At 38.3% G+C, this 24,604-nt stretch overlaps 1 protein-coding gene across 1 annotated transcript in view; it reads left to right on the top strand.

Moving 5' to 3' along the window:
• Positions 1-15,236: 15,236 nt before the first annotated feature.
• The window catches only part of LOC144249363 (ral GTPase-activating protein subunit alpha-2-like), a 95,037-nt gene continuing 85,669 nt past the window's right edge, over positions 15,237-24,604 (top strand). Inside the window, exon 1 of the mRNA XM_077791594.1 lies at positions 15,237-15,587. Within this exon, the coding sequence (XP_077647720.1) occupies positions 15,447-15,587 (141 nt within the window). The 5' untranslated portion in view covers positions 15,237-15,446. The remainder of the gene's footprint in view (positions 15,588-24,604) is intronic.

The following is a 24,604-nucleotide window of genomic DNA, read 5'->3' as shown; positions in this document are numbered from 1 at the left end:
TATCTTACATATTATAATATTTTACATATAATTATACATCATATATAACACTTTATATAATGTATACTTATATAACTATATATAATCATACACTATATGATATTTACATATATAGTTATATACCATTTAATATTCATGTTAATTATATTTTATTTTTATATTTATATGTAAATTTTTATTATATACTATATATGGAATATACATACAGAATTAATTTTGATGAAAGGTCTACTTCTGCTTTTCTAATAAATTACTCTAACAGTCATTTGGTTAAGTATTTTAGGAAAGAGCACTAGAACCTTTCTCTTTTGAACTAGTAACTAAAGTCAAACTTTGTCAAAACCAGAGAGGAAAGAATCTGCAGATGCTCTTTTGCTTCCTTGAAAGCAGTGATTCTGATTTAAAAAATGAAGGATCAAAAGTGTTTCCAAAAGCTTAAATGCTTCTAAAGAAATAGCACCAGGGAGAGTGGAAAAGCCCCTTTGTCTGTGGGGTAAATAGAGACGACCTGATACTTGGGTCTGGGGCTTTGCTGTGAGTGTGTGAAAACCCTGGGACAGACAGTCATTCAAATGTTACTTCCTCAGAATGATTTCTGTGCGTCTTCACCCAGCCACTGTTCTGCCAAGAGGTTAGTGACTGAATCAACCCTGGCGATCAATGGGGTGACAGATGTCGCAGCCAGATCGCCCTCACATCCATGACATATAAGAGGAAAGGAGGGGTAAGACAAGATAATACAAATCGAAGAAATGATTTACAGTAGAAGGGGTAGAGAGAGAAAAGGGGAGGGGAGGGGAGGGGAGGGGGGATAGTAGAGAATAGGACAGACAGCAGAATACATCAGACACTAGAAAGGCAATATGTCAATCAATGGAAGGGTAACTGATGTGATACAGCAATCTGTATATGGGGTAAAATTGGGAGTTCATAACCCACTTGAATCAAACTGTGAAATATGATGTATTAAGAACTATGTAATGTTTTGAACCACCAACAATAAAAAAAAAGAATACACAATTAAAAACATTCTTTATACAAAAGATTCCCCAGCCCATCAACTTGGAGATAGTTAACTGATATCAGAACATTTATGTTCTTGGCACACAGTAGAGTGAATGATGGTATTTAAGTAGTTCATGAGAAGCTGGACTTTGATCCATCATTTCATTCTCATATTACAATAGTCTTTTGTGACTTTTTGCTCCCTTTCGTGGTCATTCGTTCTATTTTGTATGTCAGTACTTGATTTTCCTTTGGGAACCTTATATTCTTCATCCTTTCACATGAAGATCTGGTCTTTTTTCATCCCCTGCTACAGTGTTAGCAGGGCACAGTGAGGATCAATCCAGGCTTTTGCCTGAGCCACAGAACAGCTATGGCCATCCTGCTCCACTAGGCCTAGGAGGAAACTAGCTGAGAGATAAAGCTGAGCAGAGCTGAGACTTGAGGAGACCCAATCAGACCTCAACCCTGAACCCTGAAGCCCAACTCCAGTTCTGAACTTCTTAGATGCATGAACTAATAAATTCCATTTTCATTTGTGACACCAGCTTGAGTTGAATTTTCTAAGAGTCATAGCAGAAAGTCTTAAGTGACATTGCTACATTTTTATTCCATATACACTCTGGAAATTTTAATTCCTCTTTCAGATTAAGGATATTGCTTTATCTCAGTGTTTCACCCTGGTATTGTTAAAAGTGGACTTTCAAAAATAGCTTATTTTTTACATACAACAAAGTACACATTATTTACCACCCCCAACCCCTGCAAATGCTGGAGATTCAACCCAGGGCTTTACGTATGCTAGACAAATGCAAAGCTACATTCCCAGTCCCCAAAAATACAAGGTTCTTCAATATCCAGTTGGGTGCTCTTTGAAAAATGTATATACCTGTGTACCCAAAACAAGGTATAGAATTTTTTTTCATCATTTCTCTCATTCTTATTGCCCATGATATGAATGTACTGTTTGCTCATCCTTTTCCATGTTGATGGATATTTTACGTGATTTTGGAGATGAGATTTTGTTCATATTCATGTCGCAAAAGACTCAGGAGCCCATAATGAACCCCCAAAAAATTACCGACATGAAAACTCACATGCCAAGATTGCCATGGACAGATGGAGTTTAGTTGTTAACACATATTGACTGATTGCCCTTTACATGCCAGGTGCTCTTGACAGCAATAAATAAAAACAGTAGCCTGGCCCTCAGGGAGCTCCCGTTATGGAGATAGCTTTCGTTGCAGAGTCATCTGCACCAAATTAAATAGGATCATTTCAGATTTCAAAAAGTCCACTGAGGAAAATAAAGCCTGTTGATGTCAGAGGCATGGAGGTAGCTGAGCAATCCTTTCATCCCGGGATCCAGAAAGGCCCCTATAGGTAGGAAGGTTGAAATGGAGACTGGGGAATAGGAAGATGGAGATGCAGAGCTGGGACCCCCATTTCCAGCCAAGGTAACAGCAAATACAAAACTTCAAAGAGGGAAGGTTCTAAAGAAATAAAGGAAACTGGGATGGACCGAGTAGAATTTAGATAAGGGAAAGAACTTTGTGGGCTATAGGATGGTTTTACTGCTAAAAGTGATGGTGCTCATTAGCAGAAGTTCCTCCTAAGTGGACTGCAGCACTAAGCACAAGTGTGTTAGTCCACTTTGCATCACGGTGACAAGGCACCTGAGATAAACAACTTAAAAGGCGGAAAGGTTTATTTTGGCTCCTAGTTTCAGAGGTTTCAGTCCATGGTTGGCTGGTTCCATCGCCCTTGGGCTTGTTGTGAGGCAGAACGTCATGGTGGGGAGCATGTTGGAACAAAGCTGCTTAGTACATGGCAACTGAAAAGAAAAGGAGAGAAAGGGACTAGAATTCCAATGTGTCCTTCAAAGGCATGCTTCCTCCAGCTAGACTCTATCATCAATAGCCCCGTTGGCTGGAGACCGTGCCTTCAACACATGAGCTTTTAAGGGACATTTAAGATCCAAATCATAAAAACACAAGTTTTCAGATGTTCACCCACTAGCTCCACACTGGGATTTCATATGAGAAGGTTAGATCCTCTACTACTCAGCCTTGTCAGAAGAAGATGCTTTCGCTAGAGAAAAAAAAAAAAAAAATATCGTTTGGATAAAGTTTCTTAAAGAAGCATATTTATAGCATCCATTCCAGTGGTTACTCCTCTATGTGTTCTTATCTTTTTATTCTACAACAGAAAATTTTACATTATTTCTAACCCAAAGCCACCCCAAGAACAGCTGATAAATAAATTTGTCTTTTTCCCCCCTAACATTTGATCTCTATATGGCCCTTATTTCTGCTTCAGAGGCAGCAACTTTATATTTTGTCTCCTCTAATACTCTTGGCTTGCACTTCAAAGGTAGCCTGGAAGGTGGGGAAAATGGGATTCTTGAATGAATTGCCAATAATCTAAAGAGGGGTCTTGAATAAAGAATTAAAACATTTTTTCCCCTAGAAAAGTAGTAATTAACAAAGGCTTCACAAGAAGATGACCATTCAATTACTCTGTAACAATGAGGTCCTGAGCCTCAGTAGAGCAGAGGAGCTCAAAAGACAGAGGAAAGAGCCAGGCTGTTTGAGTTTAAAACCCAGCCCTAGCACTTATTAGCCATATAACTTTAGGCAAATTACTTTACTTCTCTGGATCTCAGTCTCCTCATCTGTGCAACTGGAATAATTATAGTCTACTTCACAGTGACACTGTGTGTATTAAATGAGATCATATAAGAAAACACTTAGAGATAGTGCCTCACACATATTATGAACTTACTGAATTTTATCTGTTAGTATTTGTGTGTGTATATATATATATATGTGTGTGTGTGTGTGTGTGTGTGTGTGTGTGTATGTGTGTGTGTGTGTGTAGTGTTGGGGAGTGAACCCAGGACCAAGCACTTTATCACTGATCTACACCTCCAACCCCAGCTGTTAGTATTTTTTAAAGTATTATTTCTAATTTAGTAAAGACAAATTGTTAATGGCCTGGTATCTGCAGACGTAGAAGTGCCTTCAGATCTCATATAATATTTTAAAACACTTTGAGATCTCTAAACTAGAGGGAACACTCAAAAAGAGAAAAAAAAGTTATTCTTCAGGGTACACCTCAAAATAGCAGCAGAGTTGTTACTGCCTTGATTAGGTAATCAGTGCCCAAAAAACAGCTGAATCATAGCCCCGACTCCTGCTCATGGAAACTCACATGGTCACTGTGCTCATTTTCTATTTTTGAGATATAGCTTTACAGATGGAATTTTGGGTGAGGAAGTGAGGGGAAACCAGCGCTAGTTTATTCAGAAACCTTGTGTGCAATCACTTCAAGTTGATGAAAGTGATTTTTGGCTCAAAGGCAACTGATTAGAAGGGAGAAAGGAATAATAGCCATTTAATCTAATTTCCAGCAAAAATAAAGAGATGAAAAGGAATCACACAAGCCAAATTAATCTACTATTATTTTAATCAAGTAAGACAGAGCAAGCCAGATCCTGAGTGACTTTCCTGGCCAACTATTTTTAATTGACTTGAAATAACAAAGGATGAGAACCTGAAATGAACCTGAACATTTTTTTTCATGGAGCAGCTCAGTTTCAGTGTCCTGAATTCTCCAAGAAGTGAGGATGGTGCATAAATCAATATTCTGAATACAGATTTTCTTTAAAAGTTGGGAGGAAAAGAAAAGCTTAAAGTGAGAGAAAAACTTCATATTGGCCACAAACAACTCATTTTTATTTCTATTGATATATTTGCTAAATTTGCGCAAAACTGAATCTGTATTTCTTCAGTACATGCTTCTTGGACACATCCATCATTATAGCATGCTTGAGAGAAAATTTTAGCCAGTAAAAGCAACAAAACTAGTTCCAGAAAAGGTTTATATCTGGCCTGATTCAAAGAGTAGATTACATATTTTAAAATCATGAACAATATATTTCAGAAATACAAAGAAGCATAGACATTATGAATGTCAATGACAAGTCAATGAGTGATCACGTTTCTTCCAAAGATCCTCTATGACCATCCCAACACTGAGGTGACCACTATTAGAGATTTGGTGTTTTGTAACCAGCAAGCCCCATCTCATATAAATATCCTAACAGCCACATATATATGCATGCACACTAGGTATGGGCAGGAATATTTGTTATAGCATGAGCTGCAAGCAAAAATATTAGCAGAGCTAAATATTCACCTATAGAAAAAATGAATCAACAATTTGTGCCATCTTTGGATTTGGGTATCCACAGGAGGTACTAGAATTAACCTTTTTCAGATACCAAGAGACAACTATAACCATATGAGCAACTGGCAGTCAATCAATCTCACTGGGACCCCAGAATAGGATGCTGTAGAGCTAATTCTTCAGTTCTCTTTCCCCAAAGGTGAAGGAACTGGGATTTTTTTTCCTATCAACTCCCTGGTCTGCCATTGGTTGAGAGCTGCTTCTGAAAGCATTAACCCTTGGTATGTTCAGCTTGCCTTGTGCATGGACCAAATACTCTCCCTTGTTGAAAACAACAACAACAACAACAACAAAAAACCTTTGGCCAGAGAGTCACAGGTGTACACAATGTCTTCAGAGATACAGGTGAGTGCAGAAGGGATTGGGAAAAAAAAAAAAAAAAACAAGAATGTCTGCTCAGTTTCTTGGGTCAAGATTGCCAGCAAAAGTTTTAAATTTACTGGCATTTTCCAACTAAGTTTCAACTTAACATGTAACATATTTAAGTCAGTTAAATACAGTTGCTATTTTTTTTAGGATTTCACTTTCCAAAGCAAAAGACATATAAATCATATAAACAATACATTGAATCCCATGGTGTGTGTGTGTGTGTGTGTGTGTGTGTGTGTGTGTTGCTAGGGATCAAACCCAGGCCCTTCTGCATGAAAAGGAGAGCTCTACCATTGAGCTGTAATGAATAAGTGAACAAAATCTGATTGTGAAGATGCTCAAAGGAAAAGGTCTGTTCTTTTGATTTTAAAATTAACATTTAAGTGATAGAGAAAAATGTCAATTGACCCATTTTGGATAGACTGTTCACACCAAACTGTTTAGTCTCCGAACATTTCTTCAATGTTTCTACTATAACTATTCTATATATCTGTACTATACTATAAATATAGTTATACCATAGCTATAACTGAAGTTATTAATCTGAATTATACATAATCTGATTTACAATCATCTGAGTTATCACATCAATGTTTGAAAGGACCGAAACACTTATTCATGGGTTTGTTTTTATGGTAACCAGAAGAGATAAAATACAGCCTGGAACAAAACACTGAGTCACACATAGGTCCACAAATCTTTGGTCAGCTGTATTAATCTAGTATCATGTATGGTCCAGAAATAAGCAAGTATTTTACCTGGTACAATGGGGGATATCAGTGAAATATCTCTCCTTGCCAAGGAGTGTAAATAAAATATGTGGGAAGCAAAGGCTTCTGAGACATTGCTTCAACCTGTTCTGCAGGTATCCAGTGTGAGCTATGTAAAAGTATGGGAAACCACAGCTGTATAATTCCCTCCCATTCAACACATTTTTAAATAAAGTGAGCAACAGTGGACAATATTAGCTAATAGAAATTGCTTTGTTCGTATTTTCCGGGAAGTGGGGAAAAAGAGGAAAACAAAATTTGTACTGGGAATTGTGTTTAATTATTTTTGGGCTCATTCAATGTTTAGAATAAATAGCCTAATGCAAGTTTATCTTCCTTTCATACTGTAGAAAACTAAGACTTGAAGAATTGTCACCATTTTAAGATTGCACAGCTAGCAGGGATGACTTGGTGGTAAACCGATTGCTTAGCACATATGAGGCTCTAGGTTTGATCTTCAGCACCATGGAAAAAAAATTTTTAGAATATAAGGGAGTATGTTAGCTTTCTCCTCCTCCTCTTCTTCTTCTTCTAGTTGCAGTTGGTGCAATATCTTTATTTATTCATTTTTATGTGGTGCTGAGGATCGAACCCAGTACCTCACACATGCAAGGCAAGTGCTCTACCACTGAGCTACAGTTCCAGCCCCAGCTTTCTGTTCTTATAAAAAAAAAAAATCTGAGGTAATAAGCTTATGAAGAGAAAAGGCTTATTTTTACTCACAGTTTTGGAGGTTTCAGTCCATGATTGGTTGACCCATTGCTTTGGGGTCTGTGGCAAGGCAGCACATCACGGTAGGAGTACATGGCAAAACCATTCACCTCATAGCCAGGTCATGAAAGGAAGAGAAAAGGGCTGGGGTTCCAATATCCCCTTTGGAGGCATGCCCCAGTGACCAGAAGATTTCTCATGAGGCCCCACCTCTTAAATTTTCCACCACCTCCCAACTAAGGACCAAGCACGTAACATTAATAATTTTCAAATTATTTCCGAAGCCTGCATCTCCATTAATTTTTTTGAGCCTGACATTCTTCCATGAATCACATTTTGCCTACATAGTCAGTCAATTTCTGTTACTCACAATTAAAGATCCTGTCTGAAATACCAGGTAAATGTAGTCTCAATTTAGAACATATTTATGTGGGTTAGAAAAAGAATCTATATTCTTGTGTCATGTTTCCCCAAAATTATTATGTTTCCCAATAATTACTTTGAGATTTATATTCTTCTAGAAAATTATAGGAATTACCAAGTAAAACAGTGTGATGAATCTCTCCATTGTGTTTGGTTTTTGTTGACATTCTAAAAGTTCCATTCACTTAAAAAAAAAAAATCAAACACTCAGTTCTAAATTAAGGAGTAAATCTGATGCGGTATTAAGCCCAATGGTGGTGCTTTGTCTTTGGGGACAGATGTGAAGTAATGAGCAAATGTTTTGCAGACTTCTCATTGTAAACAATTTCAGCTCTCTCTAACCTTTGGACATTATCTTGTATTTAAGTTTTCTAGAGTTATGGGTAGAGTGGTAGAGTGCATATTTAGCATAAATGAGGAACTGAATTCAATCCCTAGTACTAACTAACAATCAAAACCTCTGAATTTTATTTACTATTTAGACAGTTTCCATGACTTCTGATTTTCCAACATTATTATTTAAAAAAAATTTTTTTTAACCATTTGCAAGTTCTTATGGTATTTACCTTCAGGTTTATATTTTTCTAATGTTTTTGTGTCAACATCATGAGTCAATGCTTAAATGTTAATTCTGTTTCAGTTATAAAAAATAAAAATATAAACTGGGTGTGGTGGCACATGCCTATAATCCTAGCGGCTCAGGAGGCTGAGGAAGGAGGATTGTAGTTTCAAGGCCAGCCTCAGCAACAGTGAGACACTAAAGCAACTCAGTGAGGCCCTGTCTCTAAATAAAGTACAAAACAGGGCTAGGGATGTGGTTCAGTGGTCCAGAGCCCCTGAGTTCAATCCCTGACAACCCCTGCCCCCAGGAAAAAAATGAAAATATATCCAAAGCAGATGACCTAATAGTTAAAATGCATAGTTAAAATGCACATCTGTGAAAACATCTGCTTGAATAAATTTAGAAAAATGATTGAGTGTCTTTCACTTTAGGCATTACATTGTTATCAGGTATCCATCAGACATATCAAAATGGCTAGTACATTTACGGAATCTTTTTTGTCTGTCTTTAAGTGAAATTCTCATACAAAATGATTTATAGTCAAGTTTAAAGCTAAGTATTAAATCTCTCTTCTTGACAGATATTTGGAAGGAGAAGAAACCAATAGTTTTCCATTAGAAAATAATAATAGGAAATATTTCTGGAAGAGAAAAAAATATGTTTTTTAATGTATACAGTTATATATCATCTGGAAAACAGAGACATTGGGGTTTCTTGTTCTTTATGCATTGAGTTTTATATTTCCTTCCTATGAAGCACTGTCATCCTTTCTTAGAAATTTTAGGTAGGTGTAGATTTGCAGGGGCACAATATGCATATTAAACAGAGATTAAGTAAAATTTTAGGATGAGAGCTAACACAAGGAAATGCTGGAATTTATTAGATTGTAGGTTTATGTTGTTTTTGAAAATAAGAATGCAAAGGGCCTGTATCAATAAAAGCAGGTTCTCTGTCTTGTGGGTCTACCAGGGCTTGGCTTTTTGTGGCATTAGCATCTAAATTAGGATTCACATTGTGGCTGAGTTGTTAAGTGATGTTACTTCTGAGAACAGACACAGTGATCATCTCTGATGGGCAAATGTGTGGCTAAAAGCTAAATTTTCCCACACTCTCAAATTAATATAATATTAATGATAATTAGGGTTAACATGAGAGCACATGATATTTTAGTCACTCTGTGAAAGTAAATCCTCAGAATCCAAAAAAAGTCTTTGATAAATGAAAAACCAGGAAATAAAGTTTTAGGATAAGTTTGTTTTTATGGTAACTTAAGTTATCCAGAAATCACAGTGCTAGCCAACTAAACATCTATAATGATTCCAATTATTGAAATTAAAAAGGCAAAGGAATAATCTCTACTAGCAAAGATTGACTGTGTGGACAAGAGTTGGTTGGAATTAGATGGAAAGAGTCTTCCAGGCATTTTTCCTTTGCTTTTATAGCAATAGCAACAATTTAGGAAGCTCAGGAGGCTGAGGCAGGAGGATTACAAGTTCAAAGTCAGCCTCAGCAACTTAGTGAGGCTCTAAACAACTCAGTGAGACCCCGTCTCTAAATAAAATATTAAAAAGAGATGGGTGGGGAGGGGGGCTGGGGTTATGGCTCAGTGGTAGAGCACGTGCAAGGCCCTGGATTCGATCCTTAGCACCACAGAAAAATAAATAAATAAAGGTATTGAGATGGGAATGTGGCTCAGTGGTTAAGCGCACCTGGACTCAATCTCCAGCACCAACCCCCCACTCTCCCAAAAAACAAAACAAACAAACAACAACAGCAACAAAAAACTCAATTTAGGAAGAGACAGAGGGGGCTGGACTGAGGTGGAAGATAAATAATGAATAATCTGTTTAATAAAATAGAAACTTTTAAGTATATTTTAGAAAAAGTTGAAGAAAATAAGGATAAAATTTTAATATTTGGGTGCATAATACTTCAGTTAAATTAAAAACATCATATTGGACATGTACCTAAACTGTGCTGAAAATATTTATGAATAAAAAAGTGACAAACTGCATTCACTTAATATATATTTATTGAATGTGCCCTGTGATAGACATAAGCCCAGCAATAGTGAACTGCAGAATTATCTGAAAAATATTTAATATTAATGATTACATGAGTTGCAGTTTTAACATAGATCCTGGGAAGACCAATTTTCAGTACATAGAAAAGAATGGGAAGATTCAAAGCTATGATTACAATTTAGCCATAGTAATTGATCAATAACTCTTGGTTCGAATTTATGTAAGTAGTATACAAGAACAAGAAGTTTAAAATTTGACTCTGGATGTCAGGAATTAATGAGTTTCTATTTATTCTTTGGACCTTCATGGTCTCCCATCCCATTTTGCTTACTTAGTCATGATCACTGATTTCCCAAACAACCAAGTCCAATTTGGTATTATCAGGAAAGCAGGCTACTTTCCTGGTATGGAAACTTTTCCCTGGCTGAGATCTGGAAACCCACACCTAATTCAGATATTGTTGTGCTTGAATTCGGGACTCCCAAAAGACCACCAGAGACCAAGATTGATGTAAGCAGCAAAGAGGTGTTTATTGCGAGCTAGCTGGGTCTCCATGCACACACAGCAACTGGTGACGCTGAGAGGCCCCAACCCAGGGTTTGCAGCAGTTTTATACACTCTTTGGGGAAGGCAGGGACTTTACGTACATCATAGCATCTCTTAGTAAATCATCACACACCGAGGGAAAATCATAAAACAACTCTAAAACATGATTAGCACATTCACTGGTGGGAACAAGTTGGGTAGGGGTGATTGGTTAGTACAAGAGGGGGATTCCTTTGAACTGATTGGTTGAAACCACGAGGGGAGTACATGCTGAACTACAAGGTTTCCCAACAGGTTATCAACCACCATAAACTACTGGGAGAGTCATCTGGCATCCCAGGTATTTTCCTTGTCTCATGCTAGGGGGTTGCTATGGGTCCTCACCTAGCCTAACTGAGTCAGGGACACCTGGCTCCACAGATCTCTCCTGTTATTTGTAGATAAACAACTCTGCAGGGTGGGTAGGTGCTTAGGAGTGCTCTGTAGGTCTTTCCAAGGACAAGAGTTACGCCCCCTTCCTCAACAGGCTTTGTTCTGAGGTAGAGGCTGGTTTCTCAATATATTTTCCCATTTGTTACTGAGGACTGTGTGTGTGTGTGTGTCTGTGTGTGTGTGTGTGTGTGCGCGCGCGCGTGTGCTCGCACACACAATCAGCCTGAAACACTGCCTACTATAATGACAATATGTTCTTTTGAATGATATTACAGATTCCTGAATTTTTATTTATTTGAGTTTTATCATCAGTCAGTATTATTCTTTTTGATGATCAAATCAACCCATATTTGGTCATAAGGAACTCCTTCAAGCTAGACAAGATGTTGGTGGTCCAGGAGTTTCTTGGTTTGCGGATGCATAAATCCAGTCTCTGCCTTGGGCTTCACATGACCTTCTCTCTTGTTTCTTTGTTTTCTATTTTTCCATGGACTCTTGATTAGGCTCATTCAAATAATCCAGGATTATCTTATCTTGAGATCCTTAATGTAATTACATTTGAAAAGATGCCCCCACACACACCCCAAATAAGGTTTCATACATTCTGGGGTTTAGGACATAGGCATATCTCTTGTGGAGGGGGCACTATTCAATCTACTAAATTGACTATACAAAAATTTCTGGAAAGAATAACCTTCCACGATTGGTTTTATATTTGTGGAGATCTATCTTCAGGGTCAATTCTTGGAAATAGAATTTCTGGGTCAAAGGGCAAATAAAATGCAATTTTGCCAAACTTCCCTCCATATGGATTGTACTGTTTTACAGTCCTAATGTAACAGGGGTTCACTTGATGCTTGACTATATCCCTTGTGGCTTTGAAACTTACATTTTTTTTTCTTTTTCCCAACCTTCTGCTCCCTGACCTTCTCCTGCCTAACTTTCTCCTTCCTGATAGTCTTTTTCCTGATCTTCTCCTTTCTGATCATTCCTCCCTAATTTCATTTTCTCTGAATCACCTCTTTAAAAGCCCCCTGTTCCTGCTGATGAGCAGAACCACAGCCTCTGGGACAGGGGTCCCCTGTGTTTCTCCTTTGCTAGAAAAGCAATAAAACTTCTTTTTCCTTTTTCTCAAAACCATGTCCTTGTTATTGGATTGGCTTCAGGGACAAGGACTGACCTTTTGGCAATACTAACTGCTGTGTTTCTCTATAGCTTTACCACCTGAATGTGTTGCCAAACATGTGTGGGGATTTTTTTTTTCTGATTCTAATGGTATTTCATGGTAGTTTTAATTTGCATTGCAAGTTTTAAACTCTTGACTTGGTTTCCCTCACTTATTGATTAAAGTGGGTCATTTATTCAATAGCACTTAATTGTCTGCAAAATACTTGATACTCTGAAACTCCAGAGACAAAGAATTACCTTCAAAGTAGGTGATTTCCTCAAAGAGTTTATAATTCAGCAGGAATGATTTTTGAGAGGAAAACAAAAAATAAAGAGACACATGCAATATATATATGTGTGTGAAAAAGTATCATCATCAGCAGCAGCATAGTACATGTTTCTTAATTTTTAAGAGAAGATTTGGAGTTCTACATTTTCATTAGTAAGTATGATGGGTGAGATGAATCTATATGCAGAGACGCCTGTTTCTGGCACTAACAAGTTTTGACAGTGTCACATGTTTACTGTACTATCATTTATTCCTTCCTTTGTCTAGTTGCTTAGCCTCCTCAAATAGATTGGAAGCTTTGGAGATCAGGGGAGTTGTATCATAAACATCTTTTATCCTCAAGGCTTAGAATCATGCTTTCACCTTGTAGGTACTCAATAAATGTTTGATGATAATGACAGCTTGATTTGTGATAGAAAAATAGAATCCGGGCTGGGGATGTGGCTCAAGCGGTAGCGCACTCGCCTGGAATGCGTGCGGCCCGGGTTCGATCCTCAGCACCACATACAACCAAAAATGTTGTTTCCGCCGAAAAACTAAAAAAAAAAAAAAAATATTAAAATTTCTCTCTTTCTCTCTCCTCTCTCTCTAAAAAAAAAAAAAAACCAGAATCCTTTAAGATAAGTCATTTTATTTTTTTTTTCAGTGAGTATAAGGAAAGATACTATCTTCCAAAGGAATGGGACAGTAAACACTGTTTCCTGTCTGTAATAGGGTACAACCTAACCTGATGTAACAAAGGTCCTTGTTTGGTTCAAGAGTGAACATAATTTCTCTCCCTTGTAACAATTTTGTAGAGTTTCTGGCTTTGACCTATGATGTCATCTGGGGACTCAGGCTGATAGGGCAGCCCTGCCATCTTCCTGAGCATGGAAATTCCATCTCTGGGTCTATGAGATTCATCCATGTTGTTGCATTTATCAGTATTCTGTTCCTTTTTATTGTTGAGCAATATTCCTTTGTATTTTTTAAAATAAGCATGAATTTAATTTATTTTTAATTTTTTTATGTGGGGCTGAGGATAGAACCCAGCGCCTCCCATGTGCTAGGCAGGTGCTCTACAATTGACCACAATCTCAACCCCCTATTCCTTTCTATTAATATGTCCCTGTTCTATCAATGCTATTTGGACAATTCCAAAAATAGAGAAATTGTTAGAAATATTGGGGTGCCACAAGAAATCAGACACATACTCAAAAGTCACTCAGTAAGGCAAACTTTACTTCTGCAGGAGGGTGTGCTACCAAGAAAAATCTGACAAGCAAGTACACTGGGCAGGAAGTCTGTGAAAGGATCCCCACGCAAAGACACTTCGCGGGAGAATTCCAATTTTATTGCAAAAAGCTGTGTGCTTATATAGAAGTAAAGGGGAGATGGCAGGGCTTAGATAAATGGCAGGATACCCGCTTATTGGCAAGCTCTTCCAGATATCAGTTCCCGCGCCCAGGAATTAGTTCTCATTGGGGCTAAGGTTCCCGCCAGCGAGGTTTAAAATTAGCGCCGGCGGGAGAATTCACAAGGGCGGGAACTTTTCGCTCCACTGCAGAGAAGAAGGTAGGAAGAAGAAGTCCTTAGACGCCATGTTGGGGTTTCTCTCTGGGGTACGCTGCTGTTTACACTTTTCCCAACAGTCTGCCCAGCTTTTTATCCTTAAGGCAGCACAGCCTTTTACTCTGATAGGAGTAGTTCAGGGTTACAGATTACCCAATTGACTAATTTAGAATTGGAGAGGGCAGGGGGAAGGGCTACACTTATGATTTGATCACTACTACACTATAGTCAATATGATTGGAAGACTGAGGACAAAGGGAGATATGTTTGGGGGACGGAAAATGGCTACATTTTAACCATTTTGTAACTTAAAAGTAGCTCCACCCAACTACACATTATGAAATTTCGGTTTTACAACAGCAAACTCATTTTGTTATATACTAGGAAACTCAAAACGACAGGTTTAACTTTGACAGAAAAGAGAACATTAATCTTACAAACTTTTAACAAATATAACCTAGTCCTACATTGTTAGCTTTTCATTCCATTTCATTTAATGAGCTTTACTGAATGCCAGTAGAGGTTAAATTCTGTGCTCAGAGATGGAGATACAAGGATATGTAAATCCCTGGCTTCTCCTTAAGCTACTGTTCAACTGGAGGAGAAAAGAACAGTTTGGTTGTCCCAATTTGGATGGAAATCACGTGGTTCTAAACAGTAGCCTTAAATTCTTGCTTGAAAAAGCTGAAATGCTGTCAAAACTTGGAGGATCCCCATGCCAGTAAATAATCCTTCAGTTCTCTTGTAAGAAATCTCCTGCCCGTCTTCCATCTCAAAGTCTTGCCCCGGGGAACAGACGTCTGGCTTTAAAAAGCCTACTGGCCTGAGAGTCAGGTCCCTCAAGTTCTATTTCTGGTTCTGCTACTGGATTGCTTATGTGGCTTTGCACAGCACCGGGAACATTCACTTCCTACTAGGAAAGAGGCAAGACCCTGAGCGGGACCACGTGCTCGTAGCCCACTGAGTCCCAGTGTGCTGAAGACACACCACCCTGATTGGAGGGCCTTTTCGCGGTGCTTCCCGGGACTTGTAGTACAACGTGCGAGAGGAACACGCCACGCCGGCTCTAGGCGCGTCACCGCGAGGGTCTGAGCGAGCGGGAGGTTGGCTTGCGAGGAGCGTCCGAGACTCGCGCGCGCGCCTGAGGGGCTGGCCAGCGCCTCCCGCGGGGCCCGGCTGTTCGTTCCGCACCGACACCGCCTTCCTGCCCCCGCCCCTCACCGGGCCGGCCTGCCCCTCCTTCCTGGAGTCAAAGCTGAGGCAGAGGTGGCCGCGGTGGTGGCCCGGAGCGCCGCGGTGAGTGGCCCGCGCGACACGCGCCGGTCCCGACCCTATGCGGTGACTCTATGCGGTGGCGCAGGCGCTCCTGCCCCGCTGGCGGGGCCCAGGCTTCCCGCGGCGGGATGTTCTCCCGAAGGAGCCACGGGGATGTGAAGAAGTCCACCCAGAAGGTGTTGGACCCCAAGAAGGACGTGCTGACTCGCCTGGTGAGGCGCGCGCCGGCGTGCTGGGCCTCTGGGCACTGGGTTCGGGGGCACCTGCCTGAGAGGGTGTAGTCTGCGGGCGGGCCAGAGACCCCGCGGACACCGACCCTGTAGAGTCACGGACAGGGATGCTGGGTCGGGGGCTGGGGATAGGTGGGCGTCAGACCTTGTCTAATCCGGGCTGCGACCCCCTAGGCATTGTTTCCCCGAAAGCCATAGCCTGGCCGCGGACCCTGCCTTGTCGCCCTCGAGTGTAAATTGACACAAGGCTCTCCTTGCCGTCTGCCCTCCTGGGTAACCTCGAGGCCCGGCACAGAGGTGACTATCCCCTCTACTTCCCAGCACATAAATTGAGCCCCAGGTGGTAGGTACATACATACACACATGCGCGCACACACACCGAACTGTCGTCTATCCATCCTACTTTTTAAGTTTTAATTTTCGAGCCTGAGACATTAGGTATAATGAGACCCAGTGGTCCCAGCACAGACTTAATTGAACTGTCATCTCTCTCACTCCTCCCTCTTTTATTTATTTATTTTTACTTTGCAGTCTGAGGCAGCAAATACACTGATTCCAAGCAATATCAGCATAAATTTAACTGTCATCTCTCTTCCCATGTCCCCCTTTTAATTTTTTATTTTGGGTCTGGCTGTTTCAGTTTCTTTGTGTTATCCTTATGAAGGATATGCCATTTGGAGGGAGGGGTGGTTTTCTTGGATTCAGGGAGACTGCTACTTTTTTATTAACCAGCATGACAACCATGGGCCTATGATTTCTTCTGCTTTGCTGGCCTGCTGGGTGGAGGCCCTGCAGAGCCCAGGTGGGTCTGAAATTGACCTATGGTGAAGCTCAGCACTGTGGATGTAAAGTGTCCACCAGCTTCCTATAACCTGCTGCATGTGATCAGTGCTGGCTATGTTTTCTTTTCTTTCTTCTTTTTCTTTTCTTTTTAAAAACCTCTTGGTCTAACTTTTGTTTAGGACAGAAACACCTATGCCCATCTATAGACAGACTTGTCTGTGTATTTGGGGGCCTAGAGCAAAAGACACCTTATGTTTCTTTTAGGTGTGTTTTAGTGTTAAAAATAAGTAAAAATCACTTAGTTTTAACGTATTTGTCACTTGAGAAAATATGACACAAAAGAATTCATTTTATATGTGGGAATTTTAAATTAAGATCTCTTTCATAATATTAAAAGTTGCTAATTCCATTTATACCCTGTGACCTTAACACTAAGGAAAAAAACACAAACAAAAACCCAATACCTGATTTTATCAAGTAAGTTATTCACTATCTCAGATTCCTGAAGTTTACATTTATTTGTTCAGTTTGGAATGAAATGTAAATTAGTTACTGTTACAGGGATTAGTTTTCAAGACTTTTGAAAGCGAAATGTGGAGTTCTTGGTAAACTGAACTTTCTACTTCCTGTAGTAAAATACCATGCACACACTGATTGCTTTGTGCCTGTTTTTTTGGTAGTGACTGATTAACACCTACTGCAGGGACATTTTGATAAAGGAGAATTGAGCAGTATTTTAAAAGCATTTGATACTTTGGGACTTTTTCTGTACTAGAAAATTTAAACCTTTGTTCTGTCCAAGTCTACAAGATTAAGTTGGCTGTCACAGGCCGGCTGGGGGGGGGGGTGACGAAGAACTTGTGTAGGTTGAAACAGCAGGAGTAGGAGCCCTTTATTGTAGGACAACAGAGCTATTTATACATTTTGCACAGGTTATCTTAATTAGCATAAACTAGATACATCAGTCAACCAATAAGGAATCTCCACACTTAATGGCTCACTTTTGTTACTTTTCAAACCACTCCCTCTGGCATTTTGCCAGGCACCAATCAAACTTGTTTACGAACTCTAACATTCCCCTGGCAAAATACCAGGTGTTATTTTGACTTGTTTACAGACCTTAACAGTTGGCTACATTTTATAAAGACATTAAACCCAGATCAGACTGGTTTCTTAGAGATACACATACATTGTCACCATTCTGATAAATTAGATACTTTTCAAGTCCATGTACTTATGGTTTGTCTTTAAGTTGTATGTCTTATTTTAAGGAACCTCCTTTTATCATTTCAATGATCTCAGTATGACTGCAGTTTTGTAACATGGAGAAGTTCTTTGATATTTCCTTAGGTGTATGTTTTTCTGTTGTTGATAACATTTGTTTGTGGAATGGCCCGGGTTTCCTTTGTTATTATGATCTTTGTAGGGATTGGATTTTTATAAAATTTGTCTGAGGAGGTCTAGTCCTGATGTTTAGTGTAAACTTTTGTTTTACAACTGGGATTTAAGGATTTTAAAGAAGAATTAATGCATTACTTCCTATTTATCGTATACCATATTCAGTTGCTGATTATTTTTTAAAAAGAGAAAAAAAAGCCCTTTTCAATGGAAAGATAGGAATTAAGCCAAAACTTAGGAAACCAAAGAGAAATGAATGGTAATTTCTATTGATTTTTATGTATAAATTTATATAACACTCTTGTTTTTCACATATTTAAAGATGTTATTTATAAGGATGATACCATTGACTGGGTTTGCAATCTGTGTCTGTGAGCTAATTACTTAGCCTGTCCTTGAATCTCAGTTTCTTCACACTGCTAAATGAGTATGGTAAGGTCTGTCATGTAAAGGGTTATTGTGAGTATGATGTATAAATGACTTAAGTGGAGTAGATATTTAACAGCTCCTTCTTGCATTACTTTTCTCTCACCATTGATAGGATGGGACAAGTATTTTGGTAGTAGTTTCTGTACTCTTCTTTCTTATTTTTTGATAATGGTTATGGATTTATTCCCTCTTCATAAAAAGTAACCTGAGTTTAAGACATCTGGCCGAGAAATAGAGAATAAGCTGTAGAGAGTACAGTATTAATATCATGATAATGACTTCAATTCAATTTTACTTAAGATACTTTGACCTGGCTAGATACTATATATTGGCCTAATAATAATTATTAACTTTATTTTAATATGTAAAATAAAGTTAATAATTTATTAACTTAAGGAACACTGAGGCAAGGCAGGCCTTACAAGCTGCTAAGCCATGTACTAAAATGTGTTTATATGTGTTATATTAGAGGAAGAACAAAGAGCTGATTTCCAGTTCTTCCTGCACTGTTGAAATCATCATTGGGAAAGTAGATGACCAAACAAACCCAAACCCCAAAATATCAAGTATATTACTGTTTTGCTCCAGCAAGAATTTCATGTCTAATTGAAAGTTGAGTGCCCACTGTAAGTCTCAAATTAGAGTTAGGCATTGATAAAGGCAAGAGTCAATATCACATAATAGTAAACATATGGTGCATTATGTAATTAGATAATCTATTACATGGTAGACTCCATTATAGGATTTCAGAAGACAAAAAGACCATTAAGAATGACATAAAAAGGGCTGGGGTTGAGGCTCGGTAGTTGAGCACTTGACTAGCGCTTGTGAGGCACTGGGTTTGATCCTCAATAAAGGTATTGTGTTCATCTCCAACTGAAAAAAAAAAAAAAGAATGATATAAAAATTGGGGCATCTTGAAAGTTTAATTCATGCTAGACCCTGAAGAATCGTTAGACAAGCTCTTACCAATAGAAATGTAATATGAGCCATATGTGTTATTTAAATTTTCTAGTAACCACATTTAAAAAGTAAAAAGAAGTAAGTGAAATTAATTTTTGACAATGTATTTAGCCTCATGTATTTAATATATATTATCAGCAGGTAATAAATGTAAAATATTAGTGATAGTTTTCACAATTTTTTCCATACTTGTCTTTGAAATCCAGTGTATATTGCATTAGTTCTTATTAGTCACATTTCCAGTTTTCTGTGGCCAAATGTGGCTAGTGGCTACACATCAAACACTTTAGGTTCAGAAATTGGGAAAGTAGAAGGAGAGGGATGTTCCAAGGGAAGATAGAAGAATTGATGGTGGAAATACACAAGTCAATGAGGTAGGAGGGTGAGGAAACCAACTTGAACTCAGCCTTCATCCAGTGGGAGAGTGGTGAGAGGTAGTTTTGTCTCCTGAGGACCCTTCCCCTGAGGGTATCTACAGGGTCAATGGATAAGGCTTGAGAATTGCTTCTCTGAATGCAGGGGTAGGAAGAATGAATTAGGAGGGCATTTGGGGCAGGGCCATGTTTTGAGGGGACTGTGGCAGTAATGGAGCAAACTGATGGAGGATTGCCTAAAATAAGACACAGTCCAGTAAATGGAGAGTAAGAGTGTGATTATAGAGACTACGGAGAAGAAATTTATGATTCTTTTAACTGTAATAATGAAAATGAGGGTTGAAAAAGCTGACCCAGGAGTGATTAATATGAAGATATTTGGAATAAGAAGCTGTCATAGTCAGGTCAAATCAAGGGATCAGAGTTTGGACCACAGATTCAGAACCAGAGAGAAAAGTCTCTCACAAATGTTCTATGTGCTGACAAAGCAAAATATAACTATGGTTTATTTCCTCTTATGCATCTATGCTTTAATTTGGGTCAAGTTCACTTCCAACTTTTAAAATTTATTAGCATATTCTCTGTTTTGTTCCTTTCATTTTTAAATCAAACATTTGTTGACACCACGTACTATAATTCATCTTAGCATTTTCTGGAGAGTTATATTGTGTTGTGTTTTTCTTTCCTTTTCCTCTTCTTTCCTCATTCCTCTCATACAAATAAATACCTCTTTAATCATCTTATGAAGCAGCATTTTCTACATTTTATGTTATTCCCTTAGAATAAATTTCATTGCAGTAAAAATGCTGGCTTGAACATGTTTAGGATTTGTTTCACAGTAATTTCCTAAATGTTGTTCCAGTGGCCCTGCCAGCAGCAAGATTGAGACTACCTTTTCACTGTAGTCTGACTAAAAATAAACATCTCTTTACAATTTGATAATTAGTGGTGGGTATTTGGAATAATGGGAGTGTCCTAGACAGTCAGAAAAGTTGGGAGAGAATCCTGTCTTGTGGTGGGGCAAGATGAGTTTGATGTTCTACATTTTGAGTTTGAGAAAATGTGAGATCCAGTAGCATGTTTTAAACAGAGGTTGTGGTACATAAGAGTTGAAGCTCAAGGAGAGATAGAAAGCTATGATGCATTGTTTATTGTCAAGATCTTGTTGACTCTTCCCACAAACTGATCAAGGTAAGATTTCTACTGGTAACATATAGAAGAGGAAATTGAATTGTGGTGAGGTTAACTACTTGTCTGCCACCTCTTGGCTTGTAAGTGGCAGAGCTGGGATTCATGTGTTTGTAAAGCCAATAGTGTGCTTCAGCTAGTTATCTGATTCAAAATAATGTTTGCACAACAGAAAATATAAATGAACAATATATAATATTAATAATATATAAATTATAATATATAAATTATAATATATAATAATATATATACAAACCCTTACAGTTTTTGCATGACTCCCTAAAATGTTGCTATGACATTTATAGCTCTCTTCCTGGTCTTTGTATTTTTCCAAGAAGATTTTAATATTTAACTTGAGCATAGAAGATAATAAGACTCCTTCTTTGTTTTTGTGTTCATTGGCTTCTCTGTGCCCACGGCAGTTCTAGCAGGTAGTCAGATATTTGAAAATTCATTAATGTCACATGGATGTTCTACAACCAGAAAAAACCTGGGAGGTTCTTCATGTAATACTAGTATGGCATTTCTCAGCTGACCTTGTTTGAAGCAAAGTGATTTTGTCATAATGCTCCCTTTGCTAATTTTTCACCAGTTACTAATATTTTATATTTATAACCTCTAGTATGTAAAATGAACTTTGGACACTGTTTTGGTCAGCTTTTCCACTGCTGTGACCAAAAACCTGACAGAAACAATTAGAAGAGGAAAAGTTTATTTGGGGCTCATGGTTTCAGAGATCTCAGTCCATAGACAGCTGACTGTACTGCTCTGAGCCCAAAATGAGACAGAACATCATGGCAGAAGAGCATGGGGGAGGGAAGCTCAGGACATGGTCATCAGGAATCAAAAAGAACTTTGCTCATCAGGGACAAAATATACACCCTTCAGGCATGTCTCCATGAACCATCTCCTACCATTCTCCACCTGACTACAGTTATCACACAGTTAATCTATCTCAACTCTCAATCCAACTTTCCCACCTCCAAACAGTTCTTACACTGTCTCACACATGAGCTTTTGGGGGGTACCTCATATATAATTATAAAAAACACACGCATGTCATATAAACACAAAATCCCTGCTTTTAGGGCTTGAGGTTGTCTAGATTTCTGACACAAAAAACGGTGAACCTATGATAAATGCCTGAGTTCAGATGTTTTGCTTGCAATAACTGGAAAGGATTGCCATCCACCTTTTACTTGTTCTTTTTGTGAGTAGTTTCACAAATGTATTTAGCTAGAAGGGGGAAGGTCTGTAGAATGAGGTGAGTTAAGTAGAGCAGATGACATGTTGTCTGCTCTTCCACTCAGTGACCACGTGCACCAGGGTAGGCATGAGGTGGGACTCTGCTGTGCCCTCTGAGGTCTTCTTTCCTCCAGGCCTCTTATTGTGGGATTACATCCCTACTCAGTGTGACTCTGGTGTTTAAGGGTCATTTTGATTTTCTTCACACTGCCTTTCATGTGACATAACCCCATGTACGATGTACATGATTGCTTATACTTATTTACCACTTTATATCCGTGCAGAATGTCTTTTCATGCTCTCATTTAGTCAAAGTGCTACCTACAAGCAATCAGTTCATATTAGTCATAAAAGGAATGTGTCATTAAATATCTGCTTGTGAATGTACTTTCAGTAGTATGTCTGGTTTTGGGTAATTTTGCCTAGTTACAGTCTCCTGAATTTGTAGGATCAGATAGCTTTTTTAGGTAAAAAGAGATCCAGAATCTACTATCAAAACTCAGCAATTGAGAATCTGATGAAATTTAAAATAGAAATTCATAGAAATTATCTTTAAAAGATTTTACCTTATAGATTCTTTTTTTCTGAGTTATTTCTGAATTCTCAGTTCATGGTTTTAGCTTTGAGTCTTAGAAAAGAGATGTTTTATAACCCTTTTGTGTCTTTTATATTGTTTTACAAGTTAAAACCACATCTGGAAGATATTGAACTCTATTTTTAAAATAGTTGTAATTAACAATAAACATTTACTTTGATTTTTCTATTAGAGTTGTGGTTTATTTTTTTTTAAATCTGTTTTCATGAAGTTAAGGAGCCTATTGATATTATCTTATGTTTGATTTTAAGTGAGGGTATATATTTATTGAACCTCAGCCACACTTTCAAGGACACACAAGATACTAGTGACATTGCTTGTGCCCCGTTGTAGGAGCTGTGAGAATCTGTTGCTATTGCTCCTGTTGTGTGGAGTGTGATTGACTGATGGTCTAACTGCTGCTCTCTAGATCTACCAATTTTGAGCCAGAGCTGAGTGTTGGACCACTCTCAGCCATGGCCTTGAATATCAATGCTGCTTATTTCTGTGAAATCTAGATGCCTCTTAAGGGCAACTGTGGCTGGAGGATTCTCCCCTGATCTGGTGAAGATTATCTTAGAACTGTGTGGAAGTTTTGAGAGACTACCTACTCAATCTTCTCCCCCTCCTCCTTTTCCTTTTCCTTTTCCTTTATAGTTGGTGGAACTGTATTGTAGTCTGACGATTCTCCGCCTTCTCAAGCTTTTCTCCCTTTATCTTCCCCACATATTCCCCCAATAAATTTCTTGCATGTCTACTTCTGTCTTGGTGTTTACTTCTCAGACAACCTAGAAACTAAGATACCTTCTTTTTTTTCCAGAAGGTGGTGTCATCCTGCTATCTAAAATGCTTACAGAACACAGTACAAGTACATTATATCTTCCACCAGAACTTTCTTTGTCTTCTTGTCTTCAAATGATCTTTTCTCAGAATTCTCATAGTACTTTTTACCTCTCATTTGACATTTATGGCTTTAGCTTTGTATTATTATTATTCTCTCTGACCTTCCCCAGTAAAAGACAAGTACACAAAGAACATGGACAGCTTGTTGTTCATCTTGAAAACATACTTCCTTATTAGAATAATAATTGAAACTTATTATATTCAGAGTATTGTTATAAATACTTTTACATCTATTTACTCATTATCCACATTTTACAGATGGGATAGATAAAGAGAGAGAGTCTTGTAAGGTAGTATTACATCCCTAGTAAGTGCAGAGTCAAGATTTGGACCCAAAGTAGTTGGCTCTAGAGTCTCCTCATTGGTCCAATACCAGATATTTTCCAGATACTGTGTGTAGCATTAGGGATGTCTGTTATAAGTGACTATTAAAAAAAAAACCAGAAATATGATTTCCAAATAGCTGGATTTAAGTCTGCTAGGGAGTAATGGCCACCCATGTGGATGTTTTGAAAAATTTATTTTTTTAAAAAATTTTTATTATTAGTTGTTCAAAACATTACATAGTTCTTGACATATTATATTTCATACATTTGATTCAAGTGGGTTATGAACTCCCATTTTTACCCTGTATACAGATTGCAGAATCACATCAGTTACACATCCACATTTTTACATATTGCCATACTAGTGTCTGTTGTGTTCTGTTGCCTTTTCTATCCTCTGCTATCCCCCCTCCCCTCCCCTCCCCTCCCATCTTCTCTCTCTACCCCATCTACTGTAATTAGTTTCTCCCCCTTGTTTTTTTTTCCCTTTCCCCTCACTTCCTTTTATATGTAATTTTGTATAACAATGAGGGTCTCCTTCCATTTCCATGCAATTTCCCTTCTCTCTCCCTTTCCCTCCCACCTCTCATCCCTGTTTAATTTAATCTTCTTCTCATGCTCTTCCTACCTGCTGTTTAATGTTAATCTTCTTCTCATGCTCTTCCTCCCTATTCTGTTCTTAGTTGCTCTCCTTATATCAAAGATGACATTTGGCATTTGTTTTTAGGGATTGGCTAGCTTCACTTAGAATAATCTGCTCTAGTGCCATCCATTTCCCTGCAAATTCCATGATTTTGTCATTTTTTAGTGCAGAGT

The sequence above is a fragment of the Urocitellus parryii genome, chromosome 11 (genome assembly GCF_045843805.1).
Source record: "Urocitellus parryii isolate mUroPar1 chromosome 11, mUroPar1.hap1, whole genome shotgun sequence".
In the NCBI taxonomy this organism is placed as follows: Eukaryota; Metazoa; Chordata; class Mammalia; order Rodentia; family Sciuridae; genus Urocitellus; species Urocitellus parryii.
Note: the sequence above shows the minus strand (reverse complement) of the source record. Positions and strands in the feature narration are given on the sequence as shown.